At 38.7% G+C, this 27,789-nt stretch overlaps 1 protein-coding gene across 14 annotated transcripts in view; it reads right to left on the bottom strand.

Annotated features, from left to right (window-relative positions):
* Positions 1–27,789, bottom strand: part of hdac4 (histone deacetylase 4) — a 481,405-nt gene that overhangs the window by 142,358 nt on the left and 311,258 nt on the right. For 13 of the 14 annotated variants that reach the window (XM_069934289.1, XM_069934292.1, XM_069934290.1 and 10 more), the window contains one exon: positions 5,586–5,717. The exons of the other annotated variant lie outside the window; for it this stretch is intronic. In XM_069934289.1, coding sequence (XP_069790390.1) covers positions 5,586–5,717 — 132 coding nt within the window. The remainder of the gene's footprint in view (positions 1–5,585; positions 5,718–27,789) is intronic. 14 annotated transcript variants of the gene reach the window in all.

The raw sequence follows: 27,789 nt of genomic DNA, 5'->3' as shown, positions 1-27,789 counted from the left end.
AAAATAGATGAGTGAAAACAATTTCTAGTATTAATAGTATTGTGTAAAGGGATTAAACAATGTATCCAAATGTTTAAGGGCGACAACACAAAAAACTGGCGGAATCTTGAGCAAACAATGAGGTGTTCCTCCAGCAGCCAATGTTTGTACTGTATGAGTGACTTTAACATCTAAGTCTCCTCTTCTGAATTTGGAGCTATCAGGGACCAAAAGTTAGTTGCCTCTATCCTTTCTACATCATTGGGCAAAACCCCTCATTCACTCAGAAATAAGACTAGCTCCTCTTGTGAAGTGTTCAAGAAACAATTGCAATGCGTTCATTGGAATATGTATGAAGATGTCGTCACCTGCCACTATCTCACAAGTTGGGTTTCCAATTCATGTAATATGGTGCCCACAATCTGCTTAATCTTTCTGAAAATAGGAGGAACATTTTGAGTGGGATTTAGTTTGCATTAAAAAAATACACTATTTTTAATTGGCTTGCAAGAAAGCTAGGTCTTTTAGGCAATACACGTCAATGTCATGAAAACAAAATTGGATGCATTCTTTTAAAAAAAATTGGAAAAGACATTTCTTAAGTAAATCAAACATTTTGCTAAATCTCAAGTCTGAATTGCTGCATGCGTTTGAGCATAGCAGTAAATATGTGGACAGTTCAAGCTTAAAGCAACTGACAGATTCTAATCAAAAGAGTAAATCCAATCTGATTACTTCTGAACTTCAATTATTTTTATTTATTGAAACCCAAACTTTTGCTATGACTGCTATACTTTCCATATGTATATGAAACTAATGCAATTTTAAAAAAAGTTATAAATACTATCTGACCCGATGAGAGACTGCACTATTGTTCAAGAAATGTGAAATTAGAAGTGTAATGTTGAGCCTAAAGAAAGTGCAAATGACTTACAAAAACTAAACATCTTCACTAAACATACAGCTAGATTTATTCCTCAACTAGATAGTATCTTTAAATAGAAGTTAGCCACTTTTTAAAATTTTCAGATTGTTCAAAGTATCACAGAGTCAATCATGCTCCTTAAAAGGAAAGGGAAACACACGGGGAAATTTGATTGCAGGCTACAGTCTAGTAGAACCTGGCACAGATTCAATGGGCTGAATTGCCTCCTGTGCCACAACAATTCAATGGCTTAAGCACTGCTTAACATTAAACTATATGTTTCTGCATAGAGTGAAAATGAACAAAAATAGATAAAGGACTTAACATATCCCCACCAACGTAGAAACCTGATGCAGCAAGGGTGGCGCAGCAATCATCAATTATACAAATCCTATTAATAAAGGACATTAGATTTGTGGCATGGAATGAGGTCATACAGCCCAACAGAGCACGCAAGGACTTATGCTCCAATTCAGTGCCTTACATTTTTTCTCATCTAAATCTATCAGCATAAGCCATTCTATTCCTTTCACTCTGACATATTTGTACAGCCCACTGTTAAGTGCCTCCATATCACTTCATGCAAATTCCACATTTTCAACAATCTTAGGGAAGATGTTTCTTCTGAATTCCCGTTGAGAATATGGTGAACAACTTGCATTAATGCCTCACTCTCATTCACTCTGTATATACTCTTAAAAATCCATGATTTTAAAGATTCTATCCAGTCACTATCTGCCCTTTATTGGTACATTCATTTGTTTCTGTCAGGTCAGGTCTACAATGCCGTTTTAGTGCTGTAGCCTATTTCTCCAACCTTTCAATTCCAAACCCAAGTGCATTTGGTTCGCCTTTGAGACCTTGCTAATCCACAGCACAATGTTTAATGTTCCATGTGCACAGATATGGATGTGATATTCTTTGACAAACCAAGCTGGCCAAGTCCATTTTGTGACAATTGTTGAATACCATGTGTTTAGCAGGTCATGTGCTACTCTGACATTAGTTTTGCTTCATGTCCCTGGCACACTTTCCCAATTGATGATGGGATTTCAATGGAACTACAGAATACATACCATCATCCCTCTAGTGTGCAAGAACCTCGTTGAAAAGAAAAACGAAAACAAAGTCCATCAATCTAATGTCAATGTTTTTAGCACCTTCCCTTGTTTTCCTCCTTTTAATTCTGTTATACCATATCACTACCTCAACTTTTGTACGTGAACATACTTCATCCATACTTTATCCATAAGCCCTTCTCCTCATCTCCCTCATTCTTCCTCTCTCCACGTAACTAATATTACAAGATAACTTGCAGCAATACACTGATTAAGACTTAAAAATCAACTACATTATAATCATTGCTGACATACAAAACTTTGTCAGAATTTAAAAAAAATCCTACAGGACAGCTTATAGTCATGGAACTAGAGTCAAAAGCACAGAAACAAGCCACTTTAACCACCATCCAATCAGTGCTCGTTATTTTTCAAAATTATCAACTCAAAAAGAGCATTGAATGAAAGGTACACTGGCATTAGTTATTACTTATCTTGCTTTATTATTTTTAAGAGTTATCTTTCATACGCAAGGCGTCTCAACTTTTGGCAGTCTAGTCTCAAGCAGTATGTTTGTGTAAGCAATATTCATTTTCTTTTTCTCGGAGAACTTATTTCCATTTGAAATTAATCACATTTGTGTTTTGCCACAAGACAATGGGGCTGGGTTCACAAATCCAAATGCAAAGGATCACAAAAGACTTTATCTTCATTTCAATTTAATTTTCCTTGTCATCAGAACAGAATGTTGCAATGAAAAGTTCTTAATTATTGTATAGTATGTGTTAAAATAGTGATACATTTAATATGGATGCTGGTGCACATTTCTGTATAGATTTATCATGAGGCACTATGGATCCAATACAATTCCAATCTCAGGAGATGCTGTTAATACAGAATTATGCAATATTTTCTCAGTGCTACCTTCACTGGACCTCTAAACTGACACTCAGAATCTCCAAAGAAGGGAAAAGATTGATAAAAGCAGTGCCAAAATGAAAGACTGTAAGCTGAAATTAAGATTGAACAACTAAAGGTTCCATCAAGATATTTTTGCTTGAGGATTGCAGGTTGAAAGGAAAAAAAGATGCTAATGAATTTTTACTACAAATGCATTTATACAAGAACTAAATCATTACTTGATCAAATGAAATTTCCCCCTCCAATGAAAATGGAGAACAAAATTACTCTCCAGATGTTTGGACTTGATCAAAAATTATTCTATTTCTGTAGAGAATCAATACTTTCAGTTAAAGAGAAAAGAAAAATTTGTCTAAGGGCAACTTTATTTGAATACAGTGAGATTTACTCAGATTAAGCTGAGAAGATAGTCTTGAGATTTGCTTACCCTTATTTTTGGCTAGGTATTAAATAATGCAAAAACTGAAGTGAGAGCAATTCTGGATACTAATGTATGTTTATTTTGATGGAGTATTTTGTCTAATGGCAACACACATTTTTGCAAAATAACTGCTTCCTTTCAAACTTTCTATATCACTCATGCCAAGTATGGATTAGAATTGGTACACAGCACAATAATCACCATTTAATTTGTAATAAGTGGAAAAACAACTTGGATGTATGTTTTAACATATTTTGAGTATGTGTTCAGCCTTCTCAATCATTGAGAAAACAGTCATGACAACAATCACATTTCCTCCTGCAAACTTGAAAATGACGGACAGGCTCAAGGGTAGCACCCTTGCTTTTGAGTTAAAAAGATGCTTGTTCGTTCCAGAGTTTTAAACACACAGGCTGACCATAATGAGGGTGTGCTATGCTGTTAAAGCGGCTGTCTTTTAAATGAGGCACTCTTAGTTGGATACAAAAGATCTCATAACGCTATTATGGAGGGAATTTCTCCCATGTCCTGCCAATCCTTCAAATTTATCTCACCATTGCCACATAGGTCTTTGTACAACCTTCATACTTCTTCCAATGCAACAGTAACTAGGTTTAAAAATCCTACCGTTATTTTAAAATGCTTTGTATTCAAGATCAAGAAAGACTAAATAACTGAAAGTTCTTACATCGAATTAGAGAGCACAGGACAACAAAAAAGGAATGATTCATCTTGAAGCATTCCCCTACTATTTTCTCTTAAAGTGACAAAACTCTTGTATACCACAATAAATGCAACAACAAAATGAAGCTCAATACATTATCAATATTCAGATAATTTGTGCATTTGACAAGAGTAAAAGCAAATTGCAAAATTTGTTTCCACTGCACACCTTTGCAGAAGGATAAGAACTTGTTATATTTTGATATCACATCTTAGTTTTAAATCATTTAACTTTCAAAAGTAAATAAATCCTCTGAGCAAGTACAGAAAAAATAAATAATGCAAAATCTGCTTCCAAATAGCCAAAAATTCAAATTCTCAGTGATCAGATTCAGTATCTGGTCGGCTCCTGTCTGAAAGGTCCACTGCCCCGGCTTTAATTGGTTCAGTGAGAACGACTTGAGTTGGCTTTAGAGACATATCGTTAACATGCCAATGAAGTGGGATTGATGTGTAAAAGGGGTATTTGTCGCAAGGATCTGACCAGGGCTTGGAACTCAAGACATACAAATGACAATTCTTGATTTGTACTTTGAAAGGGGAAACTACTGCACAAGCAATTCAAGGTGTCACGTACAGCAGAATGGGACATACCCCACAGACCACCATTAGAGAGGGAAAGTCACAGAGAAAGAGAACTGGGTAGAGGATCACAGGACAGATGTTGTTAAGAGTTTTGGAGTGGTGAAATAATCTGAAGAGGTGATCAGGCAAGAAGATATTCCGAGACTGGGTCATCTTCTGAGAGTGCAAAGGGTGGGGGTTTGCAAGGCAACCAATAGCAATGTATGTTAAAGAAGATGCCTTCCAGCAAGAAGACAGATACCTTTTACCTTCTGCACAGTAGCACAGGTAGGGTGAAGCCCTCTGTCTAACACTGAAGCAGGTCTCCAGCTAAGATCTGCATTTTTTGCAGGTATGGTATATGTGGTTAGAATTCTGCACAGATGAGGACCTAAAATCATTTTGTATCAATTGATCTTGTCAAACATGCCTAAGGTGCTGGCTAGTCACATGTATAAGTGTCAGAAACAATTAGCCTGTGGTCTGTGGTGTTAATCTATTTGGACTTTCTGAGCTAGGGGCATTACAGAGGAAGAATAAACTTTAAAATAAGCTAAAGCTCTCTGACTTCTCAAACAAAAAAAAACCACCCCATGCTAAGCATTATGGGATTGGAAGGGTATATTCAAGTGAGTTGAAGGGCGTGCTTTTATTTTATTTCCACAGGTCTTAAAATTTTAAGCATTCAGTGTAATGGGTTAGAATTAAACCTCAACACTAAAAATGTGATCTTTTGAAATTTTCTAATTACTGTTAGCCAATCAATGGAGGCTTAATTATGGCCAAATATTCATAAGCAGCTTTCTTATTTTGATAATCACAGTAATATTCATTATACACAAATTATTTAATGCTTTCCCAAACAGAATTACAAAAGCTTATTTTATCAGCTCAACATAAAAAAAAACTCAGGAATTGGCATTGATATTTAAATTAAAAAGACACTAAAGAATGCCCTTCACTGACAGCCACTTTTTACTCACTGTTAACATACCTGGAACATCCATGGGTCTTTTTTTAAGTGTGGTTATGGCGCTGCCATCTTTTCGCCGAAGTAAAGGACTACTTCTTCTCTCTGCCACTTTCTGTTTTAGTCTGGACCGTACCTTTAAGTTTGGCTCAGATGCTGTTAAATGAAACAGCAAAAATTACATTTTGTGAATATAATCCTGAGCCTTTTTTTAGAAAAAGTATAATTGAATGTGGAGCCAGGGTAAAGTACATTTCTTCAGGACCTGTTCAAATTTTAATCAGGAAGTACCACCTTTGACAGGGTCTCAACTTTTCTCTTTGCTAGGTTAGGGTTTTACTAACCCACTGCCCCATCTTACACCAACAGCCACAAACCAAGATCAAGTGGAAATACTGGCTGCTTATTTGTCATTGTGCATGATTCCATTCTAACCTAATGTCCATACATGCTCACTTCCTGTCACTGGATTGCAATTATTAATGGGAACTACAAACTAAGATGTTCAGGATCTAGTTTGGTATTGAATTCACCATTTCCCAGCACTATCTGAAAAGTTTAAAGCCATTTGCCACAACTGTGATTTTTCATGTAATTTCTGTCAAACCAGTGTTGTGAAATAAATGCTACAAATAATCAGCTAAATAAACTTTACTGGACTTAGAGAAAACAAAAAAAGGCAAGCAGATCATTGATTACAGATCTTTGCTACATTTTAAAAGTACATTAGGGGTTTTCTTTCTTGTGAATATTAACAATTAAGTTTAACAGTTGGACAGGTCCACACGATCAGACACATTTTTCAGTGTGTACAAGTTAGAAATGAACCACTAAAAATTAGGCTCACTTACTCACAATAAATTGTGAACTAATAATTGTTATACTTATGCTAATTTGCCAAAGAAATCCCAATTAATTTTGTTTTTGTCCTTGGATGTTGGGACTACCATAAAGCTATTGCTAATTGATATCAATTATATAATTAATATTGGTAGAAAATTTTAAATGTAAATATTCTTCTGTTTGCTTCTAAACACTAATTATAGAACCAGTTGTGTTATAAAATTTTTATCATATCCTTGTTTAAAAAAATGTAACCACTCCCCCATAGTTCATAATTTATAGGACAGGTCAAGGCTCTCAATCAAGTTCTACTACTTCAGTTTGGCACCAGAGGGCACCTGGACCCCAACTGTCTGTAACAAATTTTTTTTTAAACAGAGGGACGGAGTGGAGGAAAAGGATCTACTGAGAGTAAACTACAGAGGCAGTAAACTATTATATTACAAGATTATCAAAGGACAAACAGCAAGGAAACAAAACACTGAAAAAGATGAGACAAAATAATGGAGATAAAGGTGGGTCAGTTGATCTGTTTTTAAGGTTTTAAAGGAGGTTGCGGAGACAGTAGATGTGTTAGTAGTGACCCTTCAAATATCCTCCGATTCTGGAAAAACCACACACAACTACAATTAAAGGCAGGAAGGCGACAGAAAGCACTGAATTACAGAAGCCAGACCAGTATTAAAGAAGAGGTCATTAACATTTAGAAAATTTAAGGCTGAGTCAGCAGTATTGGGAAAAAAAAATCATATTTGACAAATATAGTAGGGTTCATAAGGTAAACAATGGCAAACCAATTGATATTCTCTATTTGCATTTCTACAAATACTGGAAAAAGTGCCATACATGAGAAGGCAAAGGCACATAATATTGAGGGTAAAGAAGTCATTTTCAAGTTGGAAAACTGTAACCAGTGGGATGAGTGTTTAAACTTCAGACATTTCCAATATATTTTAATGATTTAAATGATGGTGCCATTATACTGTATTATAGTTTGTTGATACAATAAAAAGTGAGATACAGCCAGAACAAAGGATAAATAGTAAAAATGATAATTAATGATGTGACGACTCAGAAATCCCAGTAATTCCAGCTCAGCAGGAATTATGTGCTGCACCCTATTCCATCTCAGAGTGACCCTGTCTTCTTCATTCCCTTTATTCTTATGCAAAATTTTAAAACAGTAGTTCATAACATATGAAAAAGATGTGTTGGGGTATTAGTTATAATATCCAATGGTCAGGAAAATCTGTCAGTCCAAAGTTTCAAGGTTGCTGGAGCACCAGAGATTTACGATAAACAGTTCAAATGATTAGAGATTGAAGACCAGTAGAATCTGACAAGAATTTGGTGAGATCCGAACAGGTGTACCTCCCACAGTTTTGGCTCACTTATTGAAGTCATGACAGGGAAGTAAGTGTCTTTACACATTGATTCTCAGTAAGAAGGGTTACCTCATAATGAAAGAGAAAGCAGATTGAGCCTAAGATATCCAGAGTTTAGAAGAGTGAGAGGCGATTTTATTGAAATTTAGAAAGTCTTAAGTGCTTCATGTTGAGATGATGCCTCATCTCATTTTGGTGGGGTTGGGAAGGAGAAGATAGAGCCACATTGATTTATATATAGCAAGTTGTGACGATATATACTGTGCAAGATGCAACAATCAGTTGCATCACACAAGTTACATTTGGTTCAATCAATTGTCCAAGGCCAAGAACACAAAACATTACAAGTTTATTTATCAATCCATCTCCACTTTGTCTATATAATTTGGATGCATACATTAAATGTAATGAATTGGCATATTTTCTTTATGGCATATTAGAGTACAAAAGACAAGTTAGTCTAGCTGCAATTGTTACTTCAAGATGAGAACCCTTATTTTCCAAAAAAGCAAGAAAATTTAGTTTACATTCAAGATGGTCAGTAATGACATGACATAACTCAATAACTTCAGTTGGATTGACAACTAAGCCAATTTGCATAATCTGGAGCAGTTTTAAAAATACAGAATCCAAATGTTCATCAATGCAACACTGCTATAGTGAACTTAAAACTATAATAGTTTTTGTCTGCACTATCAGATGGAAATGATTAAAAGCACCTGGCACTGCATGACACCAACACTGTGAGCTATTTCATGCTGAGCCACAAAAAAATACTGCATCATCCGATGTTGTAAAAAAAATGCTGCAGGATTCCACACCTCAATTGGAAGAGGAAAAGAGTTCATTTCTGGAGAAATACTGACGCCATTCAAAACTCCCACTTACAAAGGGAATAGCTGCCTTATATGCGATATCTTGTGTTAAGTTCAGAAGGAAATGAAATTCTTTATGCAAAGAAAGCTGCAGGAAACAGAGGCTCAGCAAAATTAGCAGGCTGCCAATGAACTGTGTTGTATAAATAGCATTGTCCTGTTAACAGAATATGAACTTGCATTATCAAGTTAATTACCAAATAAAAAACAAATTCACAACATCCATCATCATAAATGCAAATAAATTTAGCAAATTTCTGAAGAAACATGCAATTTCATCATGGTATGACATTTTAAAACATATACTTCCAAGTAAACACTAATTATGACTTTTTAAACAAACATGTTGGAGGTGAATGGAAACAAAATTTCTGCAAGTAATTCAATTTAGAGATGTTTTCATTCTACACAAGATTTGTTCACCAAAGCTAAACCTTAAAAGTCAAACATGACCACAACTCCATTTTAAATCAAGAGAAATAAAAACAATCCAATAAATCTAGTTCTGAACAACTACAAAACCAATCATGATTAAAACTGTCTTTTGCATAATCATTATTCCTTTACGTCATCAACAAAACAACAAAATGAAAACAGTTGCAATCCTGAGCCTTAAGAGAAATTGTGTGCGCTTCCTCCAGTGCTTGCTCAGGAAACTACTTGTTTCCCCATAGTGAATTACTAGTCAATTACAGGGTCTTTTGGTTCAGCACGCATTCAGGTTTTAATGGCAAGTTTTAAGAATATACCATTTGATTCTGTGTGGGTGCTAGACAATGAATCTGTAGTCAGAGCGGGAGAGATTGGTCTGCTGTTTAACAGGAAGCATGCGTGGGCAGATGACAAAGATCACCTCTTCATCTTGAGAATCAGAACACTTAATGCTAACTTCAACAAAGCAGCTACACAAATTACAGGCTTCTTAGTAGCAGCCCACTCAAGTAGTTTCAGCTTCTTTTGAATTTCAGTTACTTTCAGTGGTAGAAGCTTTGTTGTTCTTAAACAGTAGTGACCTATACAAGAAGCCTCTAATTTTTATGCTTACAACTGGGGTGATTTCATTCACTTTGTTAATGTATTTATGTGGTATTACCCATTTTAAATATTATACTTTGCTAAAATATGCAATAAACATATTTTGAATAGTATCAACGTAATTTAAATTACAAAATCAGCATGACAAGGAAAATCCTGTCAAATTGATACTGTGATGTTATACATAGAAATGGTCCATTCTTTCATGCTTCCCAAAGCTGTACTGCAAATAGCCATGAGAACACGATAAAAGATTTAAACTGAAGTTAACAATTCAGATTATAATTGAGTGAAAGTTCACAATGCCCAGTTAGTTTTTATTTCTGGATTATTTTCATTTATTTTCATTTACACTTGGTAAATTGTGCTTTACAAGCATCTCTGTGTAATGTTAAACATAACTCGTTGCTCTGTTTACAGAACAGGAACAGGCCCTTCGGCCCACATGTCTGTGCTCACATTATGTCCAAGTTAAACTAAAAATCTGCTGTTGGCACCTGATAGAACCCTCCATCATCCTTCTCACTATGTTTGGTATTTTGTGATAAATATACTTAAATGTGGAAGGCTGAGGAGGGAACTAACAGAGGTTTATAATTTCATGAGGGACATAGATATGCAATGAAAGTCATAGTCTTTTTTCTCAAAAAGGGGAATCTAAAACTAGAGAGCATAGATTTAAGATGAGAGGGAAATTATTTAAAAAGGATATGAGAGAGCTAGGTATATACAATGAACTGCCAGTAGGAGCAAGGACAATTGTAATGTTCAAAAGATATTTTGGTAGGACATGGATAAGAATGGTTGAGAGGTAGATAAATGGGACTAGCTTGATCAGCATGGATAAGATGGATTGATGGGTCTATTTCTGTGCTGCTTACCTCTGACTCGATTAATACCTAGTGTAGACTATACCTTTTTATTAATGTACCTGAAATGACAAGCATCATCAAACTGAAAAATAGAAAAATCCTCTTACTCAACCAAACCAAAATCTCCATGACTACTGGAGTTACTTTCTCTAGGCCGGATCCTAAATGAAAGTGATGAAATGGAGGGTGAGAAGAAGTCTCGGTGAATTCCCACTATAGAAAGACTGAAGAAAATCGATACACAATGTCAGTTAGAGCTCTGCATGTTGGAGAAACTTCCTGTCCACTCTTGTTTGTTGCAACACCATTTAGCAAACTCGCAAATTGCGGTCCCCTTCGACAATGCACGAACAGGGGAGGCAGAAGGAAAAAGAGGGGAAATGTAGGTTAACTGTTTTACTAGATAGTAAATACAAGTGCTCAAATCTCAGTCAAGCATGGCTATTCTAAATCTACTAGTAGAACAATGTTTACCATCAAAAATTTTATCAGTTAACTTCACTTCCACACAATGGCACAGCTGCCTACAGTTCCAAAATTGCAAATAAATAGGGCACAGAACTTTGTTTCCAACAGATTTCTTTGTAGACTTGAACAACAAAATATATTTTCAGCAGGGATTTACATGGGAGGTTGATTCTTTGCTGACTGTGAACTGGAGATATTTCATTTTCAATTAAGTCAGTATATCCTTTCAAGAGGAAAACATTGAAACCATGCACATTTTGTAATTTCATATTTCTGAATATGTTAGTCGGATAGAAATACAGGTTATATCTCTTTAATTCGATGATGTTGGGACCTGGCGATTGCTAAATCACAGAAAATGACGGAAACAGAAATTGACTCCTAAGGGAACCCCCTATGTAAACATATCAAAGGTATAACAAAGCTTAAAACAGGAAATAATACTGTGGGGCAGCACGGTTAGCCCAATGCCTTTACAGCACCAGCGATCGGGACCAGAGTTGAAGTCCCGTGCTATCTGTAAGGAGTTTGTACTACTGGCGGCAGAATAAAATGTGCTGGACCACGGGAGTTGCTGGACCACAGAGCGCTGGATAAGAAGGTACAACTTGTACTAAAAATCCTACAAAATACAAATGTTACAGGCATCATCCATTTTTACCACAATGAAGTAACTGTTAACAATTTTCTTTTCCTCAAAGAAAATGTAAGAAATAGATGTTCAAAGGTTGGGCAAGTCTTAGTTTTACTGCAAATGAATAAAAATTTTTCATGTCATATTTTCACTATAGAACAAGAAGGTGATTCAGCCAAATAAACTGAAAGGATACCCAACACTGCTAGGTTACTTGCCAGATTCAAGTTGTCTTGTACAAATATATCCTTAAGAGAATTTAACTTCAGTTCTTTGTTCTTCAATGATTTCTATGTTCAAATAAACTAGGTTGTGAAGGAAGATGCACACAATGTTCTTTTCCTGAAATGACCAAAGATGTGTGATATTCTCAGTTACATTAACAATTCATGAATATAGAATTTGCTCATAGAAAAATCACGTTAACTCAATAAGATAATGAGAAAAGCAAATGGACTTCATTTAGTTTTGGAAATGATTTGCAAGTTAAAACTAAGACCTAACAAAGAAAATGTCCTCCCAGAATCACAGTGTAGCTTTCGTGCAAACAGAGGAACTACTGTCATGGTCTTTGCCCTCAGACAGCTCCAAGAAAAGTGCAGAGAACAAAACAAAGGACTCTACATCACCTTTGTTGACCTCACCAAAGCCCTTGACACCGTGAGCAGGAAAGGGCTTTGGCAAATACTAGAGTGCCTCGGATGCCCCGCCAAGTTCCTCAACATGGTTATCCAACTGCACGAAAACCAACAAGGTCAGGTCAGATACAGCAATGAGCTCTCCGAACCCTTCTCCAATGACAACGATGTGAAGCAAGGCTGCGTCCTCGCACCAACCCTCTTTACTATCTTCTTCAGCATGATGCTGAAACAAGCCATGAAAGACCTCATGAAGACGGTGTTTACATCTGGTACCGCACGGATGGCAGTCTCTTCAATCTGAGGCGCCTGCAAGCTCACACCAAGACACAAGAGCAACTTGTCCGTGAACTACTCTTTGCAGACGATGCCGCTTTAGTTGCCCATTCAGAGCCAGCTCTTCAGCGCATGAGGTCCTGTTTTGCGGAAACTGCCAAAATGTTTGACCTGGAAGTCAGCCTGAAGAAAACTGAGGTCCTCCATCAGCCAGCTCCCCACCATGACCACCAGCCCCCCCACATCTCCATCGGGCACACTGAACTCAAAACGGTCAGCCAGTTTACCTACCTCGGCTGCACCATTTCATCGGATGCAAGGATCGACAAAGAGATAGACAACAGACTCGCCAAGGCAAACAGCGCCTTTGGAAGACTACACAAAAGAGTCTGGAAAAACAACCACCTGAGGAAACACACAAAGATCAGCGTGTACAGAGCCGTTGTCATACCCACGCTCCTGTTCGGCTCCGAATTATGGGTCCTCTACCGGCATCACCTACGGCTCCTAGAACGCTTCCACCAGCGCTGTCTCTGCTCCATCCTCAACATTCATTGGAATGACTTCATCACCAACATCGAAGTACTCAAGCTGGCAGAGTCCGCAAGCATCGAATCCATGCTGCTGAAGACCCAACTGCGCTGGGTGAGTCACGTCTCCAGAATGGAGGACCATCGCCTTCCCAAGATCGTGTTCTATGGCGAGCTCTCCACTGGCCACCGAGACAGTGGTGCACCAAAGAAGAGGTACAAGGACTGCTTAAAGAAATCTCTTGGTGCCTGCCACATTGACCACCGCCAGTGGGCTGAAATCGCCTCCAACCATGCATCTTGGTGCCTCACAGTTCAGCGGGCAGCAACCTCCTTTGAAGAAGACTGCAGAGCCCACCTCACTGACAAAAGACAAAGGAGGAAAAAACCAAACACCCAACCCCAACCAACCAATTTTCCCTTGCAACCGCTGCAACCGTGCCTGCCTGTCCTGCATTGGACTTGTCAGTCACCAACGAGCCTGCAGCAGACGTGGACATACCCCTCCATAAATCTTCGTCCGCGAAGCCAAGCCAAAGATACTTTTGAAAAAGAGTCAGTGTAGAGTTAGGGTATCCACATCCACTTGTAAGGGGAGACAAAGACCCAATTTGGAAACAAAAAGAGATCATTGATGCTAGAATCTGGAGCAAAAAACAGAAAACTAAGTGCTGGAGAAACCCAGCATATTAGCATATTGTGTGGGCCTTAACTGAGTATGAAGTCCAAACTAGGAGAAAACTTGAGGGTTTGGGAGGCTGTGAGTAGGAAGGTGCCGTAGGAATATGTGTTGGTTCCCAACCATTCACAATCTGTATCAATGAGTTGGATGAAGGGATCAACCGTAAAATATCTATTTTAAAAATTTTTATTAAAATAGGTGCTATTGTGGGCCATGAGAAGGATGGAGTGGGGCTTCAGGGGATAATAGAAAAGGCAAGGATACAGCAGACAGCATGTAATATGGAAAAGCACAAGGCTATCCACCTTAGTAGAAACATTAAGTATTTTTTAAATCCCGAGACTGAAAAGCACGGGTGTTCAGACTCGTGTTTTAATTTAAAATTTTTAAAAAAATTATTATTAAAAAAAAATTTAGACATAACAGGCCATTTTGGCCCACAAGCCCATGCTGCCAATTACACCCAATTAACCTACAACCCCTAGAAGATTTCAAATCGTTGGAAGAAACCGGAGCACCTGGAGAAAACCCACGCAGACATGGGGAGAACGCACCAACTCCTTACAGACAGCGTGGGATTTGAACTCCGATCCTGATTGCTGGCACTGTTATAGCGTTATGCTAACTGCTACGCTAACTGTGCCACTCAATTCTCAGTGTGTGTCTTTGTACACTCACTGAGAATTAACAATGCATGAGCATCAAGTAACTGGGGAGGTTGCCAGTACACTGGTTTTTATTGCAATCGGATTTGTGAAAGATCAGAGCTTTCTTGCTCCAATTGTATGAGCTCACATCTGGAATACTGTGTAGAGGTCTGATCTTAATTGAGGAAGCATATACTTGCAGTGGAGGGCATGATACAAATATTCAATGCCACCTTGAATCTATCAGTGACATTCTCCAAATTCAGGTGCTATTTGTCTGCAAGTTTAAATAAAACACATGCTCTACAGGAAAAGTTTGAGGTAATATCATATACATCTTACAAAGCTTTAATAAGACTTATACTCCTTTCACTTGAATATGTGCATTAATTTTTTTTTTGTTAAATCTTTTTCGGATTCACCAGATTGATTCCTGGGATGGCTTGTTTGCTGTCAGAGATATTAAGCAGACTAGGTCTATGGCCTCAAGTATTTAAGGTGATCTCATTGAAACATACAAAATTCTTAATTGGTGCAAAGATCTTGTTTCCCTAGGGGAGGCGTCTCTCATCTGTGCTGTCTTGCACAAGTGCTAACTCCACCTCAAACACATTTCTCTTCTTCATCATTATTTAAAAAAAAGATGCAGGCATATGTTCCCTGCGGAGGACTTCTTATTTAACAGATAACTTATTGACAGAGACAAGAATACAAGAATACCATGCATTAATCAAGAATTCGAGGCCCAGTAGGATGGAGCAGAACATTTTTGGATTCATCGCTCCAAAAAGGTAGAAAAATTGGGATAGAGCATTAAAATGATAAAAGCATCAACAATGAACTGCTGTAGATTCCAGTTATTTTAACTCCTTTGAGTTGAAGTTTTATAGAACAAAACCAGAACAGTCAACACAGGTTCCTGCTGTACAACAAATATTCAATCTAAGTTTATCATATGCATAAGTACAATGTACAGATGCATGGAAATTCTCACTTGCTGCACCAAAACAGGTACACAAGATGCACACATGACAAAAGTAAATATTTAAATGACCATAAATGCAAGTCAGAAATGAAGAAATTAAATATCAAAGGATAAAGTGCATTCACAGAGGCAGTTAGTGCAAAAAAAAAATGATGTATCAGTATTACAGACAGATATTTATGTGGCTCTGGGGTAGTTTATGGTTAGAGTTTGAGTAGCAGAGAATCAAGTTTAGTCATGAATATGTGTCACAACATTTGTAGTTTTATGGCAGCAGTATTGTTCATTACAAGCGTAAAATTGCTAGAAATTATTGTTCCGTAAATACAAGATTTTAAAAAAAAACAAGTAATTCATGCAAAAAGAGAAAACAGTGAGGTAGTTTCTATCGGTTCATTGTCCATTCAGAAATCTCATGGCAGGGGGGAAGAAACCATTTTTGTAACATAGGGTGTGTGTCTTCAAGCTCCTGTACTTCCTTTCTAATGATAGCAATGAGAAAAGGGCATGGCTTGGGTGGTGTGGATAATTGATAATAGAGGCTGCCTTCTTGAAACACTGCCTTTTAAAGACGTACTTAATGGAGTGAAGACTAATGCCCATGATTCCTTTCCTGTGCACTGTTATCTCCATACCACACAGTGATGTAACCAGTCAGAATGCTCTCCACAGTACACATGTAGAAATTTGTATTTCTTTGGGAACATACCAAATCTCTTCAAACTCCTAATGAAATAGAGCTGATGGCTTCAGGATAGGTCTTCAGAGATGTTGACACTTAGGAATTTGATGTTCCTGACCCTTTCTTCCTCTGACCCCTCAATGAGGATTGGTTTGTGATTTCCTGGTTTCCCCTTCCTGAAGTCCACAACCAATACTTTAGTTTTGCTAATGTTGAGTGTAAAGTTCTTGTTAGTGCCAAACAGCTGCAGGACAATTAAAAACCTGCCTTGAACCTGGAAGTGCTGGACTTCACAGGCTTTTGTACCTTCTGCCTGAAGGTCGCAGCAAGAAGAGATTGTGGAGGAGAAATTAACATGCTTGAAAATTATATTGTTTTTATGCAGGACATTCCCTCCCTGGTTTAGTTGAGCTCAGTTCATTCATTTGTCTGTACTACTGCCAGCTATTCAGGAAAGGACACCAAAAGAAATTTCATCTGGCCTTCTGATTCCAATTTCAAAACTGATCAAATAATCATAGTCATTAATCCTGTGTGTTCTGGATTTTGGTATGTTAATCCTTTTACCAAATGGAGCCAAAATAGCTCAGTGCCAGGATTAAGGGCTCATTTCACCAATGAATATCGCTTTGTTGTTGCGAATTTAACATGAAGAAGCTTTACAAATTGGGATAACCACATAAAAAACTCTTTTTAAATTACATCGATCTAATGCAGAGAATTACTGCCATTAATGCTTTCCTTTTGCATCATTTCAAGACTCTTCTTCTGGCTCTCAATCCTGTGGAATGAAGATGGTTCCTTTCAGTCCGTTTTTGGGGATTGATACGTGCATCCTGAGGAGGCTGTACAAGCTGATCCTTGAAGGCCACATACTTGGCAGGTGAGGCCTGGAGGGGCAAGAGAAGCAGAAGCTCTATGGTGGCACCTCATGTGCCTTTCCTCTGTTGCCTCTTTGAGCTTTTTCTCAGCAGCGTCCACACCTTTTCTGATGGCGTCCCTCCACTGCGAGCGATCTTGACCCAGATCCTCCCATGTGATGGGACAATATCAGCTTTCTTGAGGCTCCTGTGCAGAACATCCTTGTACCGTAGTCACTGGCCTCCTTGCTTTCAGGTACCACCGGACAATTGCCCGTACAAAATGTCCTTGGGCAGTCTTCCGTCAGGCTTTCTGACATGTCCTGCTCAGCGCAGTTGGGCTGACATCACCTAGGGTGAGACTGCTGGCATTCCAGCTCGAGAAAGGACCTTGATATTGGAGACCTTGTCTCACCAGGTGACCTTTATCAGAGAACGTGGGTGACGCTGCTGCAGATGGCCAAGCTGACACAAGTGACTCTGATATGATCACCACGTCTCACATCCATATAGCAAGGCTGATATAACCTTGCACTTGGTGGCTGACCTGACGTTCTATGACCAAACCTGATTTTTCAGCTGACCAAAGGCTAAGCAGACCTTTCTGGTTCTTGACTCTACATCTAGAGAAGTGAGGTTGTTATTGTGCTGCCCAGGTAGAAAAACCTGTTGGAAGCATTGAGATGAGTGTCATCAATGAGGACAGTTGGTTCATTGTAACTTGAACCAGGGGCTGATTGGTATAAAACTTTTTCAGGCTGATTATCAATCCATAGCTTTTAGCAGCACTGGTAAAGGGACTGGTGATCTCCTGTAAGTCTTCGAGAGAGTGGATAACCAGTGCACACTGATCAGCAAACTTAGCTTGTGCACCACAATGTCTTTGACTTTTGTTTTTGATCTCAGTCTTGTGAGGTTGAGGAGCCCACCATCAGCCCTCATTTGTAGGAAGACCCCTACCTTCAGGTCTGATGTGGCATCCTGAAGAACAGCAGTGAAGAATAGTCCAGAGTAGGAGCTAAAATACAACCCTGTTTTACGCCGTTTCTGTTAGGAAATGGGTCTGACAACTCACCACACAAATTCATGTAGTCTTCCATACCTTCGTGGAATTGACGGATGACTGAATTTTGGTTAAAGCTTCCACAGGCCAACTCTACCAAGTGTCAAATATTTTGATTAGATCAATAAATGAGACTTCCCTGCTGCTCAATACATTACATTTTAAATTACATTAATTTCATGAAGTGAATTACTGCTATTAATGCTTTGCTTTTGCTTCAAGACTAAAATGAACTTGAAAAGCAAGAGACAAGTAACAAGTTCATTAATTTTTGTTTCACAATTTTATCAATCAAGCTTAAACACATGGGCAGCACGGTTGGCATAGTGGTTAGCACAACGCCTTTACAGCACCAGTGATTGAAACCGTGGGCTTGAATTCTGTGCTGTCTGTAAGCAGTTTGTATGTTCTCCCAGTGTCTGCATAGGTTTTCTCCAGGGACTCTGGTTTCCTCCCACTATTTGAAAGTTACCAGGGGTGTAAGTTAACTGGGTGTAAACTGGGTGGCATGGACTCGTGGGCCGAAATGGCCTGTAACCGTGCTATATGTCTAAATTTTAAGAAAAATTAATAATGGTATGCGTTAATTTAATAAACCCAAAACATTTCTGCACAAAACAGTGCAAATCACTTTTGTATACAGCACTACAATAATAGAGAATATTTATTATCTTTTTTTTCATTCAGTTAAGTTTACTGTTTTTTTGGCAAATACCTCTTTGGCTACAGCAAGAAAGAATTTTGGGTACATATGTACAATGCATATGACAATAAATTTCCTGAAGGTAATGAATAGGTTATCAAATAAATGAAAAGATGATGATTTATCCATTCATTACATTCGTTATTTTTGTACTCTTGTTTGGTAAATTAATTTAAACTTATTATTGGTATATTTTATCATCTTGTGTTGCTGCAGCAAGCAAGAATCTGCGCATTTCTACATTGTACTCGTGTATGACAATAAACTCTCATCACCATCATCAATAGATTGAGGTCAAAGATAATTAATCCTTCGTCCCATCGATTTGAAGCCTTCAATCGTAAGTTGCTGCTTTGTAATTTGCTCCAAAGATTAATTTGTTCCTTGGGTGCTATTTGTATAAATCAGCTGAAATTTTTAGTGAATGGAAACTTACAGTTAACACCATATAGGTAGCTTTCACTAACTAGAGGAAATACGCCTTGAAAATGTGCTCTTAAAACAAATCCAGAGCCTCTATTTAAAAAAACCAAAAGTTACCGATTCCGCAGAAATATCCACAACTAAAACTCTGCATTTTCAATGTGATTCCACCACTGCATGTCTTTCCTTCCCCTTTTAGGAATATAAAAGGACTGTTTCCCTTGTGATTCCCTGCCCTCCACCCCCAATTTGCCAGCAACTTCCCAAAGGAATCTTTCCAGCAACCACAGGAAATATAACTTCTGTCCTTTTACTTCTGCCTGCCATATAAGAACCAAACCCTTCTGAACTTGTGCTTACGTATTTACACACATGCACTTTTTCCAATGAAGGGCATTTTTCTATCAACTCATTGACTCCTAGCTACTTTAGCTAAACCTCTTCATATCCTATCTCCTGCAAGGATTATATTTCTTTCTCTTAATTCCTTCTTCTCAAATGCATCTGCTTCCAGGATGAGGACCCATTCTAGGACATGTCCTCCTTCTTCTGAAAATGAGGCTTCCTCTCTACTGCCATTAACACACTCCTCATCTGCATATTCTCTATTTTCTGCACATCTGCCCTGGCCCCTTCATCCATAGACACAACAAGGTCATGGTTCCCCCCTCACCCTTGCCTACCACCCCATCAGCCTCTGCATTTAGTATATATAAATATCTGCAATTTCAGCCATCTACAAAAGGATCTCATCATCAGCCACATTTTCCCCTCCCCTCATCCACTTATACCTTCCCAATAATCACCTCCTGGGTATCTAACACCATGACTGCAAGGGCTACACTTGCACTCACACCTGATTCATCACCACAATTTGGGGCTCCAAACAGTCATTTTAAGTGACAAAACACTTTACCAGTGAATCCATGTGAGTCATTCACTGCACATGGTGCTCCTGATAGAATCTTCTCGACATCAGCAAGAATGGACACAGACTGGGAGGTTGCTTCAATGAGCACCTGCCAGTGGCCAACCATTTCAATTCCATATCCCACTGGCCTCATGTCCATGGCCTCATGCTCCCAAGATGACAAACACAAATTATAATCCATCTCAAACCAGACAGCATAAATATTAACCTGCAATTTTCATTAACCCCCACTGGACTCTCCCTTTCCCTCATGCGTCTGTCTTCCTTTCTCCCTCTAGCTTCTCAGCCCCTTCCTTTTCTTATCAGAGAGCTATCTTTCTTACCCCTCTGCCCTTTCCCCCTGTCACTTCAACTTTTTTCTTTTCTTACCCCTCCCACCTATATCCACTCATTACCTGTTAGTCTGTGTTCCTCCTCCTTCCCCTTTCTTTAATCTCTTATTTGGGAATTTTTTTGGAATTCCTGAAGGGGCTTAGCCCTGAAACATAAGCCCCTTTCACACTTGCATCCCACTAAATTGGCCAGTCAGTGTCCTGGGATAGGAATGGGGGTTTGGCTTTTCACACTTGACCACTCCTAACTTGGACACTGAACACTTTCACACTTGCAAGGAGCCATCCCCAGGGTTAGGACTGTTCTACCTTCTATTGGTGACGTCATGGCGCATCGAGCGATGGTAGACCTGCCCTAAATCCTGATCAATGTATTATGATCTTATATTTGAACAAAATTAATCATACCTAATTATAACATAATTAAGCTTCATGTACACCACAGTATGAGCCCTTCATCTCCTGCTGTTGTTGTGCTGACCTATATAACCTTTATAAGGGACCATGGGAAAGTGCAAGCAATAATAGCAATAGTGGACAATTTTTAAATGGCGTGGGAAAGTTGGTAGCGCTATTGTACAATTTATGCAGCTGTGGGAAAGCACTATTGTGTACAAGTTATAAATACGTGGGGAAAAGCGATGGCAGACCTGCCCTCCCAGAATTACATGCAGCAGAGAAAGGGCTGTATGCCCAGCTCCAGCAATGGAGCATTTATGGAGGAGTTTCTCTGCTGCACAGCATTCTGGGAAATGAGGTCCGTCATTGCTTTTGCCCCATGGTACTATAGCTCTACCAACTTTTCAATGCTGTTTAAATATTGTCCACTATTGCTATTTATTGTTCTCTTCCCCCCCCCGCCCCACCCACGTTATATACGGCAAAGTTTTATACCTTCATTTTAATCTTTTCTTCCTTCAAGTTCATGCATTCATGCAAAAGCTTGGGTCATTTCAATCCCACAATGTAATTATCTGTTTTACACTTGCCTGATTGCAATGCCGGCATCTGCAGACGCTGGGGACTGTACTAGGGGTCGTGTAATTACCTGTTTTACACTTGCCTGATTGCAATGCCGGCATCTGCAAATACTGGGGATTGTACTAGGGGTCGAGGCTGTCAATCCCGAGAGTGAGATTATATTATCAGATGCTGGCATTGAAGCTAATTTTGCTTTCACACTCGACGCTTTAAAGGCCAATTGGTGGTTAATTCCTGGGATCCAACCAGCATACTGCATTCAGTGTTCACAATTTGAAATTCACTATTGCTTTTTCTTGATTTTTTGTTACATTGTTCTAACTGCCCTCATTATCTATCAACCAGATTACATGAACAGCATGTAAACAGGAATCTTAACTTTGTGCTGTTAGAGATATTGCTGCATCCACCCCGCCCCATCTTCTCTGTAACTTAAAATTAACTTGTTTTCTTTCTATCACAGTTCTGATGAATGGTATTTGACATTGAATGTTAAACTTTTCACTTTCTACAGATCATGCCTAAATGGTTCCAGCCTATTTGGTTTATATTTCAGAAACTGCAATTTTTGTTTCAGTTTCATGATTAGGCATTGCCCTTCACTGACAAAATTGTGAAATACAAGTGAAATGTGGAACATAATCAAATGATTTAGAATATAACCAAAAGACAAGGCTGCATCCATGTAGCAAGTTTTACAAAGAATTTAATGGGTGGTAGTTAACGTAGTGGTTAGTGCAACATTATTTCAGTGCCAGGGACTCAGGTTCAAATCCAGTGCTGATAGTAAGGAGTTTGTACAACCTCTCTGTCTACGTGGGTTTTCTCCTAGTGCTCCGATTTCTTCCCACCCTTCAAAACGTATGGGGTTGAAGGTTATTTGGGCAGTATGATCTCAAAGGTTGGAAGGACATGTTACTGTGCTTGTATGTGTAAATTTAAAAATAAATACTCTGTAAAGCAGTGATTGTTGCAATGTTAGAAACTAGGCATTCAATTTGCAAAGAAATGTCTCATAAACTGCTATATAATGACTAGTCAAAGCTTTTAAGTTATAAGTTACAAGCATTAACTATCAAACGAGAGATAACTTCAAAACATCACCAAGGGATCTCTTAGCTCCATCTGAAGAAGCTAAAGGGGATGCAGTTTAATGTCTCATTCAACAGCATAGTGTACCCTATAGTTAATGCATTGGTATGTTAGAAGATATTTTTGAGTTGGAATAGCTGGAGTAGATTTGAACAGAAACAGACCCATTAAAGATGAAAACAAGTGCACTTTGTAATATGCCTAATTCTTCTCCATCAACTTAACAGTCAAATATGTTAGGGGAAAAGATGAATTGTAATTAAAATGTCAGCCTTCAACATGGCATTTTCAATCTTTGCAACAATCAATGCTGTTTTCAAACCACCACAAATTGTTGCTGGTTTTTAAACACAATAAGGTGGTTTAACTAGTACAGTGAGCAAGGATATTATTCTTGCTCATCTGAGATTTGGCAATCAAATTCCAACCAGATCTATGAGATTAAGTGAATAATCGTCTAAATTCTCAGCATAATATTAGCACAATAAAAGATATACAACAATCAATCACAAATTCATCTGAAATTGCCATGACCTAACAGTGAATAAACTGAGTGTAATATTGCATGATAACATACATGATAATGAATTTATTGTCATAGACTTTGTGCAATGTACATTTGCACCGAAATTCTTGCTTGCTGAAGCTGAACATGTACCGCAGAGAGAAAAACTTTACAATAATATACATTAAATTAAAAAAATATATTTTCAAAAGATAGATAATAAATATCCAATTACTATAGAGCAAGAAAAAAAAAAGTGGTTTCAAGAGAACACACAATCCTCTCTGTGATGTCAGATTGGTCTGTGATTAGTTTAACAGAGGGAGTTTCAATAGCCTGATAGCTGTTGGAAAGAAACTGTTCTTGAACCTATAGATGCTGGTCTTCAGGCTTCTGAACCTCCTACCTGAAGGTAACAATGAGAAAATGTTGTGACCAAGGTGATGGGGTCGTTTATGAATATTGGGCAGTTGGAGCTTGTGACAGACCTGGCTATGTTTGGTACCTCCTGCAGACTTTCTGTTCCTGGGCACTCATATTATCAAAACATGCTGTGAGTCAACTAGTCAGGATACTTTCCACTGCTGCTCCCTGACAGATAAAGATTTTCTTGATGGTTTAAAGAGTTTTGCCTATGATGAACTGGGCTGTGTCCACTACTTTTGCAGGGCTTTCTGTTCAGAGGTATTGGTGCCCCCATACCAGGCCATCCTGCAGTTGTTCAGCACACTTTCCACTACACATCTGTAGAAGTTTGCCAAAGTTTCCAATGACATACCAAACCTCCACAAACTCCTGACAAAGTAGAGGCACTGATGTGCTTTCTTCACGATGGCATTAGTATGATGGGTCAAGGAGAGGTTCTCAGAGATAGTGACTTCAAGGAATTTTAATGTGCTCACCCTTTCCACCTCTGATCCCCCAATGATCACTGGATCGTACACCCCTGGTTTTCCCCTCCTAATGTCTACAATCAGCTCCTTGGTCTTAGTGAAATTGAGCAAGAGGTTGTTGTTAGTACATCATTCAGCCAAGTTTTCATTCCCTCTCCTTTTTATACAGTCAACTATGATGATATCGCCAGCAAATTAGTATATGGTGTTGTCATACTGAGCCACATAGTCATAGGTGTAAAGCAAGTAGAGTAGGGGGCTAAGTATACAGTCCTGTGGTGCGTCGGTGCTGATGAAAATTGTAGAGAAGACGTTCTCATCATCTGCACTGATTGGGATTTGGCAGCGAAGAAATCCAGGAACCAATTGCACAGAGGGGTATTGAGGTGCAGGACTTGGGAATTTGCTGATTAGTTTCGAGGGGATGGCAGTGTTGAAAGCCTAATTCCAGTCAATAAAGAGCATCCTGTATATATACCTTTGCTATCTAGGTGTTCCATGGTTTGTATAGAGCCGCCGAGATGGCATCTGCTATCAGTTGCAGCTGTAAGCAAATTAGAGTGGATTCATATTGTTGCTTATATAGGAGCTGAAATGCCTCAACACCAGCCTCTGAAACCCTTCATCACTGAGGATCTGAGTGCCACTGGTCAGTAGTCAATCGTGTTTGACAACATGCCAAATCTCCTCAAACTTCTGAGAAAGTATAGGCATTAATATGCCTTCTTCACAGTAAATGCATAGCATCAGAGATGATGCAAGAGAAAGGGAAATAGATTTAGGCAACTTTGGAACCAGCTCTGTCCAGGCTAGAACCTCAAGAAAGTTGGGACTCACCACAAGAATGAGTAGTGGCATGAAATGTAATTTAACTTGGCAGGGTTAAGTGGACAGAAAGATATCACGACAGAGCTAAAGAGAAACATCACTAAAGACTGGGAGATACTTAAAAAAAAGTAAAAGAAAGAATAAGCTTTTAGGACAAAAGAGAGTTTACAAGGTCTGAAATAAGTTTACAATGCATCTGTTCAAATGCAGGAAGCGTATTTAATAAGGTTAAATAATTAATCAAAGAATTATATTATAATCAGAAACTTGGTTTAAATAAAAGTGCAGGCTTGAATTTGAAGTATTCCCATGATATACATGATGTATACAACAGGCTGGGAAGGGAAGAACAGGAGACCGATGGCAGGATTGGTTACATTGCAACATTGGGAGAGATGGCCTGGAATAATCAAAGGGAGCATTTATCACTTAGAATTATGAAACAATTACATGAGGTGCAAATACATGATTGTGAAAGATAATGAAGAAAATAAATGGCAGCAATGTGCAAAAACTAAAGAGTAACGATGACTGGGGACAACCAAGTAAAGGCTGGAATGGCAATAGTAAAATGGGAAAAGAGGGGAGAGATGTTTGTGAAGTGTGTTTAGGAGATTTTTTTCTGATTAATATATCATTGGATATTAACATATCCAGCAAGGAACGGTTGGCGTAGCGATTAACACAACGCCTTTACAGCGCCAGTAATCGAGACCAAGATTTGAATCCTGCAATGTTTGTAAGGAGTTTGTACATTCTCCCCGTGTCTGTGAGGGTTTTCCCCAGGGAACTGGTTTTCTCCCTCATTCAAAACGTACAGGGGAGATGATTAATTGTGTGTAAATTGGGTGGCATGGATTAATGGGCCGAAATGGCCTGTTATCATCCTGTATTTCTACATTTTTAAAACATTTAAAGGAATATGTCATTGCAGAACTTGATTTTAGGAAATACGCCTGTCTAGACCAAACATCAATGAGAGGGGCATATCTTTAACAGTGAACAAATAAAATCTGACAGGACTCAGCAGGTCAAGCAGCGTTTATGAATAGAAATGGTCAGTCAACAGTTTGAGCCACGACCCTTTATTGAGATTAAAGTAGGAAGGGGAGAAAAAGTGTATGAAGGGGAAAATACAGAGGGGATAAAGGAGCTGAAGAAGAGGCAAAAGGTACTGTTTGGAAGAAGGTGGGTGAGTTGGCGAGGTTCAAACCTCTGTGGTCTTTTGTACCTCTCTTGGAGAATAATAATGGAGTTAGGCAGTCTCAACAAGAATATATGAAAGCAAAATTGTTTAATTAAGACAGTGGTTCTAAACCATTTTTTCCACCCATAAGTGATGGGGTGGTAAATTGGGTGAGTAAATATGTGGACGATACAAAAATAGGGGGAAGTTGTGGATAGTGAGGAGGGTTTTCGTGGACTGCAGAAGGATGTGGACTGCTAAGAAGAGTGGGCTGAAAGGTGGCCGATGGAGTTTAATGTAGATAAGTGTGAAGTGCTTCATTTTGGGAAGAATAATCAAAATAGGACATATACCGTGAAGGGGAGGGCGTTGAGGAACGTAGGGGAACAGAGAGACCTTGGAATAATGGTTTATCGTTCTTTGAAGAAGGCTTTTGGTATGCTGGCCTTTATAAATCATAGCATAGAATATAGGAGATGGAAGGTGATATTGAGACTGTTCAAGGCATTGGTGAGGCCAAATTTGGAACATTGTGTGTAGTTCTGGTCTCCAAATTATAGGAAGGATATCAATATAGTGCAGAGAAGATTTACTAAAATGTTGCCTGGATTGCAGTATCTAGAATACGGAGAAAGACTAAGTAGACTGGGTCTTTATTCATTGGAGCGTAGAGGGTTGAGGGGGGATAGAGCAGATATGAATAGGCACTTCCCCTTAAGGGTAGGAGAGATTGGAACGAGGAGTCATAAATTAAGGGTTAGGGGGCAAAACTTTAGAAGTAACATAAGAGGAAGCTTCTTCACTCAGATGGGGCGTGGCTGAGTGGAATAACCTTCTGGAAGAGATGATTGCAGCAGGGTCAATTTTGTCATCTAAGAGGTTGGATGAGTACATGGATGTGAAGGGTTTGGAGGGTTATTGGCAGGGAGCAAGTAGGTGGAACTAGTGGAGTTTCACTTAAATCAGTGTGGACTAGAAGAGTAATTATGGCCTGTTTCCGTACTGTAATTGTTATATGTAACCCCATACAAACCAGAGAGCACCCGTAGTTGGTAAGGGATTACTTGAAGTGCGATGTGACTGAAAAAAGATTGAGAACCATTGAATTAAGCCATTGGCATTATCTGAGCTAATCATAGGAAAGGTATTGATAGACAAGCTGATGAGTATACATGGACTGGGTATATATGGACTGACAAAAGACCTTCGATGAGGTGTCACACAAGAGGTCATTAACCAGGTTTGTAGAGTGATGAAGAAGAATTAATCTGGAGGCATTAATTAGGGGTGGTGCGATCAGAATTATTCTGGAGGCATTAATCAGGGGTGTAATGATCAGAATTAATCTGGAGGCATTAATCAGGGACAGAGTGAGTAGAATTAATCTGGAAGCATTAATCAGGGACAGAGCGAGTAGAATTAATCTGGAGGCATTAATCAGGGACAGAGTGAGTAGAATTAATCTGGAGGCATTAATCAGGGACAGAGCGAGTAGAATTAATCTGGAGGCATTAATCAAGGACAGAGCGAGTAGAATTAATCTGGAGGCATTAATCAGGGGTAGAGAGAGTAGAATTAATCTGGAGGCATTAATCAGGGGTGGTGCGATCAGAATTAATCCGGAGGCATTAATTAGGGGTGGTGCGATCAGAATAAAACCGGAGGCATTAATCAGGGACAGAGCAAGTTGAATTAATCTAGAGGCATTAATCAGGGACAGAGCGAGTTGAACTAATCTGGAGGCATTAATCAGGGGCGGTGCAAGCAGAATTGGCATTATCAAATATAGATAAGTTAGGGAAAATCAGCATAAATTTGTTTATGGCAAATCATGGCTAGTTAGTCATGATCGTTCATTTGATGAAGTAATAGAGAGGAT

This window comes from Narcine bancroftii, chromosome 4, assembly GCF_036971445.1.
Source record: "Narcine bancroftii isolate sNarBan1 chromosome 4, sNarBan1.hap1, whole genome shotgun sequence".
Taxonomy (NCBI): domain Eukaryota; kingdom Metazoa; phylum Chordata; class Chondrichthyes; order Torpediniformes; family Narcinidae; genus Narcine; species Narcine bancroftii.
Note: the sequence above shows the minus strand (reverse complement) of the source record. Positions and strands in the feature narration are given on the sequence as shown.